At 35.4% G+C, this 20,987-nt stretch overlaps 1 protein-coding gene across 1 annotated transcript in view; it reads right to left on the bottom strand.

The window, feature by feature from the left end:
* Positions 1-3,666: 3,666 nt before the first annotated feature.
* Positions 3,667-20,987, bottom strand: part of CEP126 (centrosomal protein 126) — a 37,691-nt gene continuing 20,370 nt past the window's right edge. The window contains exons 6-12 of the mRNA XM_084506630.1: positions 13,391-15,176; positions 10,651-10,812; positions 9,881-10,002; positions 9,484-9,571; positions 8,756-8,965; positions 5,997-6,061; positions 3,667-4,082 (exon numbers count right to left, since the gene is read on the bottom strand). Coding sequence (XP_084362756.1) covers positions 3,975-4,082; positions 5,997-6,061; positions 8,756-8,965; positions 9,484-9,571; positions 9,881-10,002; positions 10,651-10,812; positions 13,391-15,176 — 2,541 coding nt within the window. The 3' untranslated portion in view covers positions 3,667-3,974. The remainder of the gene's footprint in view (positions 4,083-5,996; positions 6,062-8,755; positions 8,966-9,483; positions 9,572-9,880; positions 10,003-10,650; positions 10,813-13,390; positions 15,177-20,987) is intronic.

Here is a 20,987-nt window from a genome sequence, read left to right as displayed (position 1 = left end):
ACTGCCTCCATGGCACCACCAGCAGCCACAGCCCCTGAGAAGGGCACCTTGCCTGAGGTGCTTTCATGCCCTGCAGATCCCTGGTGGGCATCAGGATTGTGTTAAACTCAGCTTCTTTCTCCTAACCCCAGCCTTCTCCTGGTGGGAGGCTGCTTTCCAATGACACCTACATCCAGTTCTGCTCTGCTGATGTTTGGGACCTGTTTGGGATGTTCTCCGTGGCTGCTGCCTTGTATTAGTTGACAGGCTTAAAACAATCACAGTTGGGTTTGCCTATGCAGTAGTAGTAGCATTAGTGGTATAGTATTTAGTAGTAGTAGTAAAATATTGTGAGTAGCATTAGTGAAATATTATATTAGTAAGCAGTTGTGTTAGTGCAATGTTACACCACAGGTAAATATCCCTTACAAATCCACAATTCGTGTATGGGCCAATTCAACCAGTGTTGAGCCTCAAGGAGCAAATTGGAATAAGAGGGAGAGTAAAGCAGCAAATTTCTTTCCAAAAAGAAAAACACATTTGTTTTCTGTGAAAAGTGGAAGTTTAATTTCAGCAATGCAGAATTAATTTTTGAGCTCCAGCTCCCCTGTATGACTTCATGTGACATGTTGGACTTCAGATTTTTGCTTAAAGCATACTTCACCAAATGGTGAAGGACAGGTACTGAGGATACAAGGTTATTTTTGAAGGAGAGCATTTAGGCTTGTATTGGAAACCATAATTTTTAACCTGTTTTCCATATGTTTTCATACTAAAATTTAATTTTAGAAAGAATATGGACTTTTTTTTTTTTTTTTTTTTTTAAAGCAACAAAAATGGCAGGCAGACTGAAGAGTTTTAGGAGGAAGTCTAAGGTACCCAAATTTTAATGTTTGTCTAAACCAATCTTGTTGATTTTAGTGCAGTTAACTTGAAAAATTAAGTTATCTGCTTTATTATTATTTATCATCATCGTCATTATTTATTTCTATGTGATGAATAGAAAGATCTGTAGATATCAATCTGAAGAATCCATCAAGTAATGGGAGCAAAAGGGCTCGTTGGCTCTTCTGAAGTGCTCAGAATCCAGCAGCTGCCCCTGGGCTCGCTGCCCTAACGCACATTCCTTACTTTTGAGAATCACACTGTTGAGACACCTAAACAAAAACTATACTTTAATATTGTCAAAGGAGTCAAAGCAATCTAAGAAACAAGGTTATCTTCTTTGAGTTGAAGCCTGTAACCCTAAATCAAGTATCCTACTTGAAAATATTTTCCTAGAAACTTAAATGCAGGCACCTGGCTTTGAAAAATCTCACTGTGTAATTACAAAAGGAAGCTGACTCTCTGGCTTTGCTTTTGCCACCTAAACCAATTAATGGAAGAAGAAACCTGGTTAAGCTGACATTCTGGCTTGCTGACTAGCAAGGGTTGTTTTTGATCCATGGCCTCTGGTATTTGGATTATTTGCTTTCCGTCTCTTAATCTCTGTGGGGAAACTTCCCCTCACTATTTAAATATTAAATCCTCACCGTACTGGAATGTTGCAGCATACTGCATACAAACAGAGATGTGAGGGCTGAGTTTTTTCAGTGCAAACCAATTCTGAAGTCAAACTCAGAAGGCCTTTGTTCATTTGCTCTGAAGATACATGAATGTCTTCTGCTGGGTATTTAACATGTATTTGAGCACCAAAGACCCTATAAGGGCTGACACACATTGCAATCCTTTAGGCTTGTGGGCTGCAGCTACAGCTTCCCCCTACTGGCGGCGGGGACAGGGCAGATGGCAACAGAAATCAGAAGGGGACTCCGAGTTTCTGCAGTTTTGGTGTTTAAGTACAATGTATCTTAACAGGCTCCAGACTGACGTCAGCCCTTTCAAGTCTATCAGATATTTTCCCCCAAAGATGTTGCAATGCCTAGCTAGAGGAGAAAGCTAGCACCCTTCCATTCTTCAAAACATTGTTTTGAGAAAAACAATCTTTCCCTAAACTTCCTTTGTAAAATTTCTGCTGCTATTTGCTACAAACTGGTCTTAATTGTGGCTGATATCACCCACCAGCAGGTAGCCCTAATTTCCTGATAAACTTTCCATTTCTGTGTTGGGCACTTGTTTTCCTTTTGTCTCCGTTTGACAGGTTGCAATGGCAGCACTAATTAAAGGTACTGGTGTGATGGTCTTGGTAGGATTGGGAATAACAGTTTTAAAAATACTTTTGCCAAATATCTTTTGATTGCTTCTTCTGGGAAGATGTGTTCTATCCAGAGAAGTGCTTATGTCCTTCTGAGTGTGTGTTTCTGTGGTTGCACTGGTAGAGCACTTGGCCCACTCCTGAAATACAACTCTTCTAAGCTCCCACTCTAACAAAGGCTGGCAATAACACTGTGTAGCATTTAGGCAGCACTAATGGAAATACGAGTGCTTATGTCCCAAAGCCAACCCCACAATTTTTACTGTGTAGATAATAAAAGGAAAATCAGATATGTAATAGGGAATTATACATTCAGAGATTTAGTGAATTGCTTTTATTGTTTCTTGAAGATGGTTACTAGCTTAGATTTGTTGGCCGGTTCTGTGCATTGTGTATGGCTTCTACAGCTTTTTGCAATATTTATCTACTTTGCACTGAAACAGCAGAGGAAGAGAAAATGAGAGGAGGTTAAAAAGTTACTGCTCCTTAAAATTATCAAATCTCAGATTTAGGTGTCATGCTAGTTAACTAACAAAAGGCCTTTGCTCTAGAACTGGTGTAACAATGCAGACAGGTTTATCACCAAAACAAATCTGTTGACATGTTAATAGTCATGCAACAGGTGAACTTAAAATTGAAGGACCAATGTATAATCTGTCAGTCCAAGACTGTCAAAACCAAATTGCCCTCCAAAATAACCACTTACAATGACAACTGCAAGTGCACCAAGCTCTGCAGAGAGACATTTAGTCATGTTCTTGGAATATATATACCCTTATGCAGAATATGTTATTATTTGGCTCCATCTGTGTATCTTAAAGACAGGAATGGAGTCCTCCTCTCCAGGCCTGTTGTCCCCACTTTGATTGCTTGTAACTGTCCTTATGTGGAGATTGTGTAATGTGGATTACCAAGGTAAAGCTCATGAGAAAAAACAAAAAACACATTTTGCTGTTGAGCTAGCTGAGTGCTTATGGTGTTGTGTTTCTAGAATAATTATTTTAGCCCAAAACTGCCATTGACGTATAAAGGTTTCCCCAATGTGCTTCAGTGAAAGTGCATCTACATACCCTTTGTTGTATTTGTCCTTCCCCAGGAATTTTTCTTTCCAATTTCCTGCCAGTTTCAGCCTGGGTTCCTTCACATGAGGAGCTGAGGAAGAACTGCTTTTTAAGTGCAAATGTTGAAAAACGTTGAGGAAAGCTGGAGAACTGGAACCTCCAACAAATTCAGGAAGAAGCAGTAGAAGTATGAAGGAGAAGCAGAAGAAGTATGATGCTGGGAGCAGTCAGTTTCAGCACCATCAGATGTAACTACTGAATAAGGTAGTAATTACTGCAGACAGTCTGCAATAATTTGCAATACAGCCATTGATAATAAAGAAAAAAGATGAAACTCCGTGCATTATTTACTGATAATCAAATCACTTTTACAATGCATCATTTACAAATGTAATAGAATCTATTAGCAAATCATAAAAAACACAGAAATGGTTTACACATAATCTAAGTAGTGAATTTTTTTTTTCTTCACTTTAATTACAGGTACAGGAAATTTACACTACCAATATAAATGCTAAAAATGTGAGGTATTTTCATTGCTTTAATATACAGTGTTTTACAATAAAGTGCATAATAAAATAGACTTAATTATCCTAAAAATGCTTAACAGCCAATTGACATTCATTACTCGAGTTACTGCTTTCATCTTTATTTTATGGCTAATTTTATAGTGTCAAATAATACACACATAAAAAGTACATAATGCTGCAATATACTGGAGCAGCTTTTTAAGGAGAATATCAGTATTTCCTGTGCAATTGCAACTGATTGCTAGCTGATGCATTCTGGTACTGCTGGGTGGTTACTGTAGTATTCACCAAAGGGGAGGATATACATTGCTGAATACTCTATAATAAAATGGAGAATAATGAGATGTATATGTGCAAAACCAGAAATGCAATTATGTGTAACATTTAAGAACCATCATTTGATGATATTGATGTGACCTCTTTTCTGTTATATGTGAACAACTGTGCTACTTCATCTGGATTTAGAGGTTGGTATTACAGGGCACGATGTCATTCATATGAATTACTGAGTGAATACACATGCTTTATTTGGATGCTCTGAAATTAGACGAGCTGAAGCAGGTGACCCTCCCTGTGAAGTAAAAATTAAGACTTTTCATCTCATCCCATAGCATAAGAATTTAACCTCAGTTTTCTGCTCTTTTTCTGCAGCTGGGAACTTGCACAACAGTTGTTCACTCATCATTGAGAAAAATTCCAAGCCAGTGCCTGAGATCTGGATCTGTATCTACATGTACACACTCCTGTTTAAATGATCAAGTATATAACCATATGGAAAAAAAGCTCTTAAATGCCAATTAGTGAACTTACAGAGACCAGTGTTTTTATTTTATTCATGCAATAAAAATGCTGTAGATGAAGGATTAGTGGAAGAAATGTTTGTTCATTCATGATCAGCTGACCAAAAGGACTGACTACTGGATGACAGAAACTTGCATTGGTGGGGACAGCAGCTATTTTTTTTCTTTTTAAAGTAGAATGAGCTATGAAGAAATCCCCAGAGAAACCCACAGGTTCAAAAATGCTATAGTAAAAGACAGTTAAACGCAATAAAGGTAATTTTATTGCTACACTAATTGCTGAAAAATAGCATTTTTAATGTTGTTGTCCATTAGGAATTAAATTCTTAAGATAGGAGGCAGAGGAAACAACACTGAGGTTCCAGGTCACACATACTGAGGCCCACATGAACAGAGATAACATTGTGCTTTACACAATTCCACTTCAAATCTAGGCAACCACGTTGAATTTAGGGGCCTCAAAAATGTTCTCTCTTTTTTTTTTTTTTTTTTTTCCTTCTAGTTTCAAACTCAGTAAGTGGCAAAAGACTTCTGAGTAAAAAGTATTTTCTATAACATTTTTGTTAGAGAGCTTATAAACTCTAGAGTTTATCCAGTCAAGTATGAAGTATGTGAAGGTAAGTACAAGTACAAAAAGTATATGAAGTATACAGTCATCTGGCTATATTTTTTTCCTAAGTTAATAAACATTAATATACACTAGCTTCAAAATATACAATATACTTTTCCTAACAAATATACATTAAAGGAGGAGATTGATATTACAGAAACATAAATACTAACTTCTGAATTACAAACTGATAATGTAAATTGTAAAATGTAAATGTAAATTTTGCACATTGTGCACTTATTTCCCTATTCAGTTCTTTATATGGCAGGTGTCATGATTATTTTGTTTCAAACTGACAAGATCTAGAATACATAAATCAAAACATAAACACTTCCTGAAGAAAGGTAATATCTATCACTTACATCTGCAGGTCCAAGTAAGAATTCATTGTATTACCAATTATTTTATGCACTACCACACATCATTCTCCTTCTCCTCTCAAAATTGTTATGAAATACAAATTAATTATGAGTTATATATAGTTCAAATGGATCCTGCTACATTATTATTCCTGAGAAGTTCTTGAAACTTCTTGGACTTTGCAAGCATCTTCAGATTTCAAAAGGGAAACTGAAGCCAGAGGATAGGAGAGTCAGGTACAAACTCTCACAGCCCGATTACAGTAATGCAAAGTTCATTAATGTATTACTTTTTACATAAATAGAAAGCTGAAAGTCTGGCAAGTCAGTTAAACAGATTGAGGTAAATATTTTCAATTATATTTTTGCTATAAAATAAGCCACTTTGTAGGAAGGTAGGTCAATTTGTAGGAAATAAAATTGAATAGCAATAAAGCTGAACTTATTTAAGTTATATACTTACTAAAGGAGTGATTATCTGTAAGACACCTGAGGCAGATGGGTTTCTGGTAATGGCTTCTTGAACATCTAAAAACAGAATCAAAGTATATGACAAATGTTATTTAATCCAAATACTAGGATAGAAATATGATTCACAATCAAATATTCAGCACAAAACTTTGTGAAGAGTGTGGAAATGTAGTTTAATAGAACTGTTCTTTTTTCCTTTACTGATATCTGTTGAAGTATATGACACATCTGTATTTTAAAAAAATTCAGCTAGGTTTCTGGAAAAAAAAATCTACTGTGTCTATAAAGAAATCTAAATCTTTAGAAAAGTGTGTCAGGTGGTCAAAGCTGGCAACAAAACTTTCAGACAGATTGGTTAGTGACTATCTGTTATTCATTAAACAAACAAACAAACAACAACAACAACAACAAACACACCCAAACCTACAGAGTTTCAGGCACTTAACTTGGTAATGTGTGAAAACAAAGCTGAAAAAGGTGAATAAAGATATTTCAAAATGCCATGTACTTATATGTCATCTAAGTACTTTACTTATAACACTTTACTTACTAACTTAGAGGTACATACTTCCATGTACTTACATGTCATATGTCTACCTGTAAAATTTCACAACTTCCTATGACCAATTTCCAAAATATTTAAGCAAGCTAAATTTAGAATACATACATATATGTATTATTTTAATTTGCACAGTCACTTCATTTGTAATCCATTGACTTCTATACTTTAATATTCCTTATGTTCTTTTCTTAGTTTCCTCAGTTTTCTTTTTCACACTTGGCAAACTTCAGCTTTATTGCTTTTAATTTCTTTGATAAATTTTTTTTTTTTTTTTTTAATTTCTCTGTTATTCATACAGTAATTTCTTTTGTATTTTCTTGCATTTCTCTTCCCTAATGTATACTTTATTAACCTGAGCACATCATACCAAAACTCCTCTCCTTCTTTACTTCCATTTGCCTTGAAGCAAGAGGAATGAGGTACAGTGTCAGGAAATTTTGAATCACAGCTAGATGGGAGCAAGAATTTTAAGCTATAGTTACAGAAAGTTTCTAAGAGGTTGCAAAGTTCTTTTATCCTGCTGTTGCAATTTACAGGAAACTGAAACTTTTTCCCTCAAAGTCAAGCAATCCATCATTTGATGTGGAAACATATGGATAGTGTGTTGGAGTTTAATGCCATAAAATACGTCCTGGTCTGGTATGATTCCAGGCAACAAGAACTATCGGGGTAAACTTTGGTAAACTGACCACGAAGTAATGGAGTCCACTAGGAAAGGAAGTAGAACAGTAAAATAAAATCAATGGACTTCAAGAAAACAGACTCTTGTAAACTTGAATAATTGGCAAGTAAAATTTCAAATGAAACAAATCCAAGCAGAAAGGAAAAAACAGCAGAGTTAGAAGTTCCATAAAAAGCAAAAATGACAAGCAGAAGTTTTTCCAATATGTGGAAAACCATGAACAGACCACATGGACCAAGTCACAAGGTCCCCCATTGATTTCCAATACTGTATCATGGTATCATAGAATATCCCAAGCTGTAAGGGACATAAGGTCAAAAGGATCATCAAATCCAACTCGTGGCTCCACAGGAGACTACCTAAAAATTAAACCATATGTCTGAGAATGTTATCTTGGAAAGGATGAAACACACAAAATGCAGAAACTGTAAAACTACTGAGAATTTTTATTAAAGACCTGCATGATTATAGAATCATAGAATAATTTTGGTTGGAAAAGACCCTTGAGATTATCAATTCCAACCATCAGCCTAACTCTTCCAATTTCATCACTAAACCATGTCCCTAAGCACCACACCCATGTCTCTTAAACAGCTCCAGGCATGGCAATTCCGTCACGTAGGTCAAAGCAAATACTAACCAGAAGATACAATAGCAAGAGACTAAAAAGTAAGTTAATTCTACGTGTGTTAGTTCTAATAGGATGACCAATGAAAGTGTTTAACCACTGGAGAGAAAAAATAGCAAGAACAAGTAGAGACTTTTTCTCAACATTCTTCAACAAAATGTCGATTGTGATCAAATAGCTCATATAAGAAACACTGGCATAAAGGTGGTATACAAAAAGAACAGGTTGTAGAATGCTCAGGTAAGTCTGACATTTTAAGAGTATTTGTGCAAGTGATATTCACACAAACATTCAGATTTGGCTGCAGCAATCTCAGAATTGCATTTGTGATCCTTAAGAATTCATGGAAAAGAGGAACATTCCAAAAGACTAGAATAAAGAAAATGAAAACCTTTTCATTATAAAGGGTTAGATATGTGAAAATATAAAGTATATAATAAAGAGTAATTCTTGACAAAATATAATTGAAAAAAAAAACAGGATGGATAAGCATCAGAAGAGATTCCTAAGTGAGGCTTGTACTTGTTTAAAGAACAGTTTTAAGAAACACCTATTACAAACAACAGCTACTGTTGTTTCTGTTTACTGTTTCTGAAGGGCTGAACTAGTTTCTGAAGGTGTCTTCCAATCATATTTTGATTTTTTTTTTTTGACAAAGGAAAAGTCACCATTATTTTAAATTAGTTCTGTTGACTATAAGAAGGTTTAGTGATTTTGATCTACTGTTTGCTACAGTTAGTAAAGAATAATAACAAGAAAGTAAGAGGAAAAGAGATTTCTATCATGAGATTAATGTTTTTAATCAAACCTAATCCAAGACAACAAAACATAAAGTTACTTAATCACTTGATGTAGGATCCTATTTATTATCAAACTTACTTTGTAGCCTTTGATTGAGACGATCAAGAGACTGGAAAATCTTCTCTTCTTCTACTGAAAGTGCACTCATGCCTAGACATGGAACCCTGTTAAGCAGAAAGGGTTGTCTCGCTGGTTGCATACCTTCCATAGCTGCCAGGATTTCATCTTCTGCAGCTGGTGTACTTGCAAGTTTTTCTGCCATAAGAAACTGAGCAGTGCTTTCTGAAACTGATGAGATTACAGGGGTAAACTCAAGCGAGAAGAGCTCATGACATTTAAATATACTGCTTGTTTTTGTGACTATGGGTCTGTGTTAAATTCACATTTAAAAGATCAAAAAGATGGCAGTCAAGAAGCATGATATGTTAGAAAATGATATAATTAAGATCACTAATATGTTTTACAATGGGGATGACTTGTTCCAGAGCAAGTTCTACTAGTCTTGCAAATATATAATAAACCAATACCTGTCCCTATCATACTGTTATGTATGATACATACAGCTAAATACAAAGAGGAACATAATTAAACTTGACTATTTGTTCTTATGCATAAAGAATAAAAGTTATAAAACCATCAATTTCATAACATATAATGTTGTATTTTACATTTCTGTGAAAAAAAATAGGTCTAGACAACAAACTAGAATCACTGAGGCTAAAAGACACAAGTGATGTTACATAGTGCCTACATTAGGTCACTACTTTATGAATAACAAAGAATTGAAGTGAGATGTGTTACTATACCTTCTTCAGACTTGTAGGTATTATTCATACTTTGTGCTGGATCAAATGCAGATTGAATAGGACTCAGCTGGACAGCACGTAACGAATTCTATCAAAATATTTTAAAACTATTTTAAGTGTAATTTAAGGTTACTGTACTACTTCCTGAACATTTTAATTTATTATTTCATATTACTAAATGTTTCAAGTGCAAAAATGTTAGTGCATACTAATTCAGTAGATGTATTGAAGTTGATTTAATTATTTTCATTAGTAGTGACAGCAAGCTGACTTAGCACATTGATTCAAAATTGTGACAGAACATTTTTGATACACCTGAAATTATTTAAATTTTGAGGAAAAATAAGCTTTTTTTTTTTTTTTTTTTTTTTTTTTTTTAATAGCATCAAATATTTACCTGTGTATGATGAGTCGATGTCTTTTTAGATGCCACAGTTTGGATTCTCTGTTCTGAAAAAGCTCTGTGTTTATGCTCACAGTTGTCAAAAATCTGTTTTTGTCTTGTAACAGGAACAACACCTTAAGTGAGATGCATACAAAAATAAAATAAACACATGTAAAAATATGATAAAGAAAAACTATTAATGGTGAATGAATTTCTCTGTCAAAGTTTAAATGTCTATCTTATAGATGTTTGCATCAGATCTCTCTAGATTATTTTCCTATGGTGAAGAGTAAAACAGGTGCTTCTAAGGCATATTTAGTTTAATCTTAGATAAGACTATAAAATCCAGATGTGGATTATATGCACTGTATAGTATTTTCCCTCAGATAGAGAGGCCTAACTTAGATATTGTACCTCAAATTTATCTCAGTTTTGTCTGGTGTAACAATACATTTTCATAATCAAACCATCAGGTTTCAAAATGAAAATTAAGTTCTACTTTAAAATTCCATGCATGCAATCTGAGGATGCAAATCGCTATTTTCACCTGCAAGTCAGGATCTACATATCCGAGGAGATATATTCTCATTTGTAAATACAGTTATTTGATTTCTTCTTGGGAATATAAATCACCTATTTATTTATGTAATACCATGTAAATTTAATGTACAGCTTTATAAGTAGAACTTCAGGACAAGGCCAAGGAGTCTTTTAGTGATTTTGACAGAATTTTAGTTCTTTACTTGTTATTATAGTGATATTCAACAAAGCAGAATTCTTACTGTTTGCAGAGAAAGAAAACAATTCATTCATCCTAGAAGAAGGTTTGAAAATAGTCTTCTGGCTTCTCTCACCAGCAGTAATACAGGATACAGGAGCTTTAAAAGGTTGCCATTTAGTTATATGTGAATTATTGTAATGTGACACATGATGCTGAATAGCACCTGAAAAGAAAGAGAAATGTGACTGTGTAATATTGAAATTTGGAAAGAATCAAAGAAGAAACCCTGTCTTATATTAGTAATCACATAACCTTTCTCTGAAAAATAAATTCCAAAGTTACTCTATTGATACATCAACATTTAATTGAATCAGTTTGCAAGATTAGATCTATGACTAGGAAAGACTCCTTTGGGAAATTTAATACAAAATATAACAAGCAGTAGTGTGTTTAAGGGCATGAGGTACTGAGATATGTCTGTTTAACTCCAAGCATGTGAATTAGTCCCGTGTTTATCACACAATCACAGAATTATTTAGGCTGGAAAAGACCTTCAAGATCATCAAGTCCAACCACTAACCTGACCTACTGAATCCCATCACTATACCTTGTCCTGTTCTGTGCCCACGAGGCACAATTTGTCTCAGGCTGAATGTTAAACACATTTTTAAAGCATTTTACTGGCTGAACACCAAAGAAGTTAAAATAATTCTACTATCCAGCAACAGAGGATAGCTTGTGTCAGCCAGACAATACACAATTTCAAGCCTGGAACCCCAGTTAGAGGACGGTCCTCGTTTACGACAATTTTGTTTCTTCAGCTTATTCTCACTTTCTGTAGCACACATTTGGCCACACAGTGCAGATCACATTTTCTCACAGACCTTACTGAGCCCTGTGATAGTGCCACAGCAGATAATTTACTCAAGAACAACACAGTACTCAGTCTCTTTATCAAGCCCTTCAAAACAAAGATCATGGTGATATACATGCGTTTGCAGGCAATAGAACAAATACTAGCCACCCGTTAAGACTTATCTAGAGTATTTAAAATAAAGAAGACTTTCCAAGCACAAAATGTAGGCAGATACTGAGGGCCACCCACCCCAATTTTAAAATGAGGTTGCTCAGCTCTTCCTCTAAAAGAGCTGCAGCTCTATGACACTGGGGCCTGTTCACTGATCTGATGTGCAAATAAGGGTATCAATAGGCAAGTAGCTCTGCTGGAGTCACTTATGGTAATGGCAGACTTCATTCATTTCCAATGTAAAATCAAATAGGCTAACTTAAATCACACATATCTTAAGCTCATCTGTTTGCCTTTGAACTGGAATGGAGAAACAGAAAAAAATTCTCATTTTGTCCACCTCCTTCAGGCCAAGAATAATCATCTAGCTCTGCTCCCATCATTAAAACTATGAATTTTGTGTAGATAAAATGAGAAACTTTTTTTTTTTTTTTTTTTTTTTTTTCAAGTTACCAGAATGTCTTATTTTGCTAGAAAATCTCTTTGAGCTGCATGGCTGATGATAGCTCAGTCAGCAGGTTGGAGCGCTGTGTGTACCTGCAGCACAGCTTGGTTTCAGGAGCTCTGCTTCCAGCTGCAGCCCTCAAGAGAAAGCAAAGCAGCATATAATATAGAAAGTACCAGCAGAAGGATGCCATCACTGCCTGAAAGTACAGCATATAGCTGGGTTGCAGAGGAGAAAAAAGCTAAATCAAAAAGTATGAAACATTTTGAAATGTAAACCCCATAGATTAAAATTTATTCTCTCCAAATTTCTTACACATCTTTTCTCTTACCTTACCAAACACCCTCTGCATCGTATTGCTCCTAAGGTTATTTTCGAATAAATTGCAAGAAATTTCTGAAAAATCCCTGAGATTTCTTAAAATTTAAAAATTTGTATCTTAAAGATCTTTACAAATCAGACATTTTGAAGAACAGCAAATTTGTCTAGTAGAAGTTTTTAATTGTTTAAATCTTTTTTGAGTATTAATTGTATTAATGAGACTAAGACTTAATAATTTTAGGCATTTGCAGTGTCAGCATTTTAAAAACATGGTAGATCTACATTTCTTTCACTTTCAGGTGGCAGTGACTTGGATAACAAGCTATGACTCCCAGTTACCTTGTAAAAATTGCTCATATAAACTCACTTCCTCTTATATCATTATTTAGACCACCTGTCACATCTGCTCATTAGTCAGGTATATAATCTCAGGGAAAGCACTTCCTTTTCATTTAATATTGTAGAGAGCTTATAAAAATGGGGATCCGCATTTGAGAGGCCTCTGGGCACCACTAGAATAGAAATGATAATTACAACTGCTGAAAACTTGTTAAAACCAAGTATTATGTGAATGGATGAAAGGCTGAAGGTTTTAACTGAAAACAAATTTGTGATGTAATTTAAAAGTATGTTCTTATGAATGTCCCCCACCCCAAAAGCCCAGACATATGACTCTAAACCACCAGCAGAGTCCTTTGGAGCTAGGGCAGCATGCACTCCTTTCCATGCACATCTTGTTTTTTCAGCTGTTGGGATATGATCAGGATGTAATCCATTTTCTGCATTAACAGATCTTCTTTCAGTGCAGGTTACTGAATGATCTTGACAAGCACTTGTCTGACCACTATTTACAGAACAAGTATTTTTTTGCCAAAGGTTCGTATCTGGACGTGCTGCAGCAAGGTGTGGCCAAGTCAGAACTACAGGTAATGCTCTCTCTGTGTGCTCTAGTTCTCCTCGTTAAAGCTTGATCTGCTAACAAAACATGCCTTTCATTGAAATAATTACCATTTGTAGTGGCAGATTGAAGACCAGAGGAAGGCCGTGGCTGAAACCCCAGGCTGACCATGGTTTTGCCACTTGTGTTTCCTGTTGTAGGTGCGGATGGTGGGTGAGGTACCAGCACCCTGCCTCGAGCTGCTGGAACTGTGTTGGCTTCAGAGGCTGACTGCGGTTGGACCAGAGTGCCTCTTCTGTTCTTCAGCATAAAACCCAGCTGGGATCCTATAGGTCTTGGTCTTCTGGTTATTTTTGGCTTATTTTCATGTTGATTACCTTTATGAATTTTAGATTTGTTATTACATTCCGGGGGTTTGCTTTCTTCATCTTTTGATACCATCCAAGCTTTTTTAGCAAAAGAGGATCCAGTAGACATAAACGTATTGAGAGACACGCATTCTTTATTTGATGTTCCAGAATTAACATTTGGTTTTGATATATGAGAATTTTCCTGGTGATTTCTTGTGAACCTAGTGTTTGAAGGGTGAACAACCATATTTAAATTAGTCCAAGGAGCATCACTTGCATTTTGAAGACATTGCAGCTGTGCAGAAGATATTTCACTGGTATTTTTTTCATAGCGTTTTTCATTATTTTCCATTATTATCTTGTTAATCTGATCACACCATCTTATTTTCCTATTGTTTTTTTCATTTTCTGCACTTTTCTTTTTCATTTTTGCCAGTTCCAAACTGTCTCTGATAGAAGACACAGGTCGAGTTCCAAAACTGATCCCATGGTTCATAACCACAGCTTTGAAATGACTGGGTTCATATTTAGATTCCTTCTTTAAGATACTTCTGAATAGTTTTGCTCTTTTTCTGTCATAAATATTGTTTTTCAGGGTTTTGTGCTCTGCAGGGATGCCAAAACTGAATTCTGTATCAGACACCAGTGACATAGTTTCAGCCACATTTGCCTTTTCTTTCTCCTTGTTATTCTGTTGCTTAATATTGCACAGAACTAAAGCATCCTGAAATAAAGATGATCCTTGGTCAAGGTCATCAACACATCTAATGCTTTCTCCTTTTGTTTCAATCACTTTTCCCAAAGTATTTTTAAAAAAATCTTTACTAATGTTTTTGTCCTTTGGCAACGTATCAGCTGTGCTGGGAACGCCAGTGGAACACCTCTGATTAGGAAATAAGATTCCAGATGTTGCAATAGGTTCACTGAAGGTTTGCACAGATTTACTTCTATTTTGTGGGGTCATTTTAAAGCTCTGTTCTTGCATCAGATCCTGAATTCTTTCTCCTGGAATAGAAGCAGGGCTGGCCCAGGCTTTGCAAGGACTGAAAGCAGGATGACCAGTGGCCAATGTGCTGGCTGTTCCAGAAGATGGATTCTTTCTTTCTTCTTTTATATTTTTCAGAAAAGTAAATGCTTTATTTACAGAGCTTTCTTGATTACCAGAAGTAAAGAACTCTACAGCATTTTCTTCAGATCTGTGAGAAACAGGTAACTCCTCTTCTAAACTATTTACGTCTTCAGCAAGAGTTAGAAAATTATGTTTAGCTAAAAGATCATGAACAGGTAAGTTGTTGTGGCTGTTTTGTGAATCTAAATTTCTCTGACAATTATTTAGATGTATGTTTTTAGAAGTGTTTTCATTTGTATAAATCAAATAATTGCTCCTGGTCTGTGATTTTCCAGGATTATACTGGGCACAGTCACATTGCATAGTCAAAGGTGATTCACTTGGTGGTCTGCAAGTTCCATTTTGTTCCCCAGCCTCAAGACTGTCAAGACTTGATAAACTTCCTGAATCATCTGTTTTCTCAACTTCTTGAAAATTCTGAAATACAGACATAAAACCAGACTGTTAAATTTATCAGATTTTTTTTTCTTCATTGATACTAGTTTTTCATTTTAACACTACAGCTTAGGCTAAAGTACAATTAATATTGGCCCAATGTTTTTGTGACTTGGGGTCATAGCATTATTAATGTTTTCATCAAGTCAAAATTTACCTGTGTTTAATTGCAAAAGAAAATGATCTGCTTTCGGGATCAAATTCAGAGGAAAGAACTGTGATTCTTGTACTCTAACATGAAATGGAGTTTACAAAACAAAAGAGAATCCATGAAAATGCAGATTCAATATTAATTCTTCTCCAAACTAGAATTATTCCACAACACTAGACCAAACATGTTTGTTTGTTTGTTTGTTTGTTTCATACAGAGCTCCACAAGTAAGGCGCATTTAAATGTTGTCATGGCAAATGCGACAGCTGTCATACTCACACTCCTTAACTCCCTCTTCTCATCTTTCAGAAAGTGGAAAATATCATTTGCTCGATCAGGACTTATCAAGGGTATAGGGGATTCCATGCCCTCCCCCAACCTCCTCATCATAATGCAGTGATGAATAAGAGCAACAGGCACCATCCAAATTGCCAGTGGGGTGACTTTATGTGCTACGCAGGTATTTTCTTCACTAATACTTCTCCATCTAGACACTCAGATGCCTGACATGGTTGAAAATACATATTTTATTAAGTACAAGATTTGAAAATGCACATAAATGTCAAGGAATACATGCCTATTATCTGCTTTCACATTCCAGTATTCTTCTCTCTACGTGCTATTAAATCCACTTACATATAACTGAGCTGCTAAATTTTACTCTATGCATTGGAGAAAATTGTGATGAAAAACTAAGGGGAACTGCCTTAGGCATAAAGCAATGCCATTTTTTTGGCTTTAAAAGAGAAAGGTTTCAAGTGGCAAAATCTGTTCACCTAGGTGAGTTATTATGCATCCCTCTGGAAATTAGAATAGAATTAGCATTTTGAAAACTTAATAAAGTGTGCATAAAATTAGAGAATAAGAACATATTTTTGTAGTAAAACTGTTTATTCTAACAAAAAAATACCACAATATTGCATAGTTTATAGCTGTACAAATATTTTAAATTGCAAAATAAAAATCTGAGTGGGTCCTGAAAGACTTTTTATGATTGAATTAAACCTTATCTTGCCCTAAATGTTGAGAGGTTGGTACAGTCTTCTATTATAGTTATGATCTGAGATAAACTAAATACAAGAACAAAGAACCAAGTGTAGAGAAAGATCCCTTTAGGGAACGTTTTTAAATTAAAGCTATACAAACTGGTGTCTTTCTAATAGAAAAGAATAAATAATGCATTGTTAGTTATTTATTAACCTTATGTTTGGCTAAATTGTATTGTTAACCTCTGCTTGAACTTAACCAAACAAGGAAAAGGCATATGCTCGTAGGTTTCTGTACCAGGCCAAATTTAAGAACTAACTCTGAAATTTTCAAATGGGAAAAGCAAAACAAATCAAAGCAAACCATCAGTAAAAAGAAAGCAGAGGTGTCTGGCTTACTTCTCGTCTGAACTGGAGACTGCACCTGTATGGCTAACCATGCACTTCTAAAATGACTAGGTTAAATATAGGGGAAAAAATGTAATGGTTGACTTAAAAAAACAACCCTGCTTCTATAGCAGGTTAGCTTAAAACTGCTTTGTAGAATGCAAGAAAAGCTGCAACTTTTAAAAATTAAAATCAAAACAATTCAAATATTTTTGGTTCAAAAGTTGAAAACAGATTTAATCCCACATTATATGTAATGTTACTGTCCTGGTACAACAGAACCTCATGGGGACAAAAGATTTCAGGTGAGGCAACCTCCAGAAATAAGTTTGAAATGAAAGAATAAAGGTGTCCTCATTTAAATGCATAATCACTTTTACTTAGTTCATGCAAATTTAGCTCACATACATTTATTTTGTTGTAGCATGCAATTTAATCATTTCACACATGAAGGCTGCTTATCATTCTCATTAAATATTTACATGTTTTATTTTGCTTTTCTAGTGGACTTTGTAATGAAAGTGAATGTCACATTTTCTTCTAAAAACGCATAAAGAGTACTATGCATAAAGACCTCAAAAAGCATTCAGCAATTATTCATTCCTTTAGTGGTCAATAGTGTCAGGGAAATAAACCTGGATATCCCAATCATTTGTTTTGATCTTTGGGAATATTATAGGGTGATAAGGCAGCAAAAATATTCATAGAGTGTATTATGCCTTTATTTTCTAGATTTGCATATCTTTTCTGTTACATAAATACGATTTATTGTATTGCCTGTTGCCTTCATTTTCTTATGTCCCTAATACACAAAGTCTAAACCCAGCCTGTCCACATACTTGGTACTTTGGGAGAGGGAATATTTCTGAGGAGTTAAAGAGGTCGCTTACATGTCTTAAGACTTAGAACAGCTGTGTTAAGCCATTTCATTTCAGCAAAGCACTCAAACAAAGAGAAAACATAAGCCTAAAAAACCTTTCATGAGGCAAATGAAAGAATAACATTGCAATAAGTATAATATTAAGAGAAACTGACAAGAGAATTTTCTGCCAACGGACTCTGTCAGAGCTCCATTACACCGAAGAGCTGCCATATACGTCTTTGACATTTTCTGCAGAAGTGCTGACTGTTCACAATTCCAAGAAATGAATGAGAACACTCTTCTGACGACAAATGCTGTAAAAATGCTACCTGTTCTGAAAACCCAGGCTCCTGTCTTCTCACACTATTTGCTAATTTTGAGAATTTTGATTTTGATTTTTAGTTTATTTACAGGAGTTCTTTGTGTGTTATATGCAAATAATGCTCTCTCTCACTTTTGTTGTGGAGTAAAAGACACCGATGTTCATAAAGACACAAGGCTACCTTTCAAAGCCAGTGAGGTACCTAAACACTTTTACTGGTTTTGAGTTCACCGTCTTTGGAATGGGAATGTCCATTAGAAAACTTGCAAACTATTGTCTATGCATGCTTGGTAAACACATACAATTCAGGCACTACACAATGCTGATTTCTCAGATGATTTGGGCCAAGCCAAGAAAGCAAATCCTATTGAGGCAGGATTTTAGTTCCTCTGTTAGACAACAGACCCAGAACATTCCACCAAACCCACCAAAGAAGCTGTGGAGGTGTCCCTTGTCTTTCCTAGTTCTTAGATGTTTCCTATTTCCTACCTGCTTTTTTTTTTTTCTTTTTTTTTTTTTTTTTTGATTTATACATACATCTACTACATCCACCTTCCCCTAAAAACCTACTGAATGTAAAGCTGACATTCATATGCTTTTCTTGCCACTATTTGAAAGCATAATTAAGTTGGTTGTTACAACATCTGTGAGTTTCCTGGGTCCCAGATGTTCCCTGCCTGTTCCTGTCCGAATTCTGAGAGTCTGGATTAATGCTCGGTTTCCCAGTTGGTGAGCCATACTTCTTTACAGAGATGTGCCAGTATCAGGCATTAACTGCACAGCAAAGATCAAGCTGCAAAGTCCTACAGAAGCACTGCTGGGGATTGATAAGAATTAATACTGCATAAAATTGAAAGAGGTGACTATGTTTCTGTTCCCCAGCCACCATGAGCCTACTAGGACAGAAGAGGAATACTTGAAGAAAAATAGTTAAATTTTATTTTGCTTTCCACTTCACAAAAAGAGGTTTATCTCTTAAAACAAAACAAAATACAGCTCTGACATCTTCAAAGGGCAGAATTACTCCAGACAGAGATACTTTAATCTTGGTGAGAAAGCAATAGATTTCCCAACTTCCCCTTGAGACATTGGTATATACTCTCTCTGACAAGACCAAGTTATCATAATATAAAATTCTGGCAGATCAGTATGCAGAAACTTTATTATTTTCCATTCCCTTTCTGCAAGCAAACATTTTATTATTACCATAACCACAGTAAAGAAGAGATCATATACTGTTGTTTTTTCCCTCTTTTCCTTCCCTTTAGCTGCATTTATGAACATTTTATTCTGTTCCAATAAAACAAGTCACTTCAAAAACAGCTCTGAAGAAATGGAGAAATAATCTAGTGCATAGCTATATTAGTTATTTCATATATACATACATATATATATGGATATATGTTTATGAATATAAAAACAAAAATGGAAGCATGGTAATATGTATGGCAGTTCTTATGAAAAAGTATATGCTTATAAGGGAGGAACAGGTATGTATTAGATGACAGTTCTCAATTTCCCTTTTTCTGTGCTTTGTGACCAATGTTGTACATGTAACAATTGTTATGTTTTCACAAGAAAAGTCTTATTAACATATTCATCCACCTGTAAAACAAAATCTTTTGTACTGTCAATGCTGTTTCTGCTTCAATTCTATATGATCTTCTGCTAAAGTGGGGCTCTGAATTGACGCAAAGTGCTCTTCAAATAAATGAACATCCAGATTGTCAGACACAAAGTTTGTAATGTCATTTTCTACAGCACAGTCTTGGAATAAAATGCTAATTTACTTTAAAAAAGACTACTCTGAGGAATACATAACAAAAGCAAGTCTGAGTATTAAAATAAGGAAAATAAATTAGTCTGGAGATAAATTTCAATGTGATTAGTAACCCTTATAGCAAATGTGAAGTTGCTTTGGATTAGTGAAATAATGTGGATGATAGTGGTATGTTGCAATACTGGTTGAAAGCCAACAAAAGCTGAGGCTCCCTGATCTTGCTAAAAGGAAAAGCAGTAAGGAAGTCACTTGAGTTTGTCATAAAATTCAAGTGATCAACATAAAAGATGTTAACATTCACAGTTAAAAGTCAAAGATGACCAGATTTTTTTTTGGTTTAAGGTGACCACAGAAACGCATTTCCAGTCCCTGAATGGTCTTCTCAAAATCAAATCTGAATTCAGTTCAAATCCCATTTTATTTTATGCCCTCCCCTTAGAAATCTGTTTTCCCAATAACTAGCCCTGACCATTCTAAAATTTCTTGACTCCTGGGAGAGATTTCATATACTGGCACTCCTTTTTTCCATGCTGGTCTCATTTATGCCTCTGAAGAGCTAGAATGATACAATGCATTCTGCAAAAGGAACCTTTGTTTAACTTATTCCAGTCATAATAGGAATGCACTTGAAAATTAATTCAGTTTTTCTGCAAGATACCTGACACATTTCCATTTCATAGACACAGTCCATACTCAGAAGCCCAGTAATACAAAGAGCTAACAGTCACACTGGCCACTCATTCATGCAACTAAGGCAACGTCCATACCTACGTGTTTGCAGTATCTGCTGCTTTCACTCAGTGTAACATCACTTAAGAAATATTCTTCAGTATTCTTCAGTATTTTCCCAGATGCCTATTTACCCTATACATAGAATATATAATCACACACCCTATAACAGGCTACAAAATGTTATTATATTAGAGATAATACAAGAAAAACCCTCCAACCCCTTGGGTTGGGTTGCAGTTTCTAAGAAATGATACCTGTGCCCCTGCTTCTATAAACAGTGAAGTACCTTTCACAGAATTTCACAGAATTTTCTAGGTTGGAAGAGACCTCAAGGTCATCGAGTCCAACCTCCAACCTAACGCTAACAGCCCTCCACTAAACCATATCCCTAAGCTGTACATCTAAGCGTCTTTTGAAGACTTCCAGGGATGGTGACTCCACCACTTCCCTGGGCAGCCTGTTCCAATGCCTCACAACCCTTTCTGTAAAGAAGTTCTTCCTAACATCTAACCTAAAACTCCCCTGGCTCAACTTATGGCAAGGGAACCACAGAAATAACAATAATAAGTACTT

Source organism: Aythya ferina (genome assembly GCF_964211825.1).
Source record: "Aythya ferina genome assembly, chromosome: 1".
In the NCBI taxonomy this organism is placed as follows: Eukaryota; Metazoa; Chordata; class Aves; order Anseriformes; family Anatidae; genus Aythya; species Aythya ferina.
The sequence above is the reverse complement of the archived record's forward strand: the minus strand, read 5'-3'. Positions and strand labels throughout refer to the sequence as shown.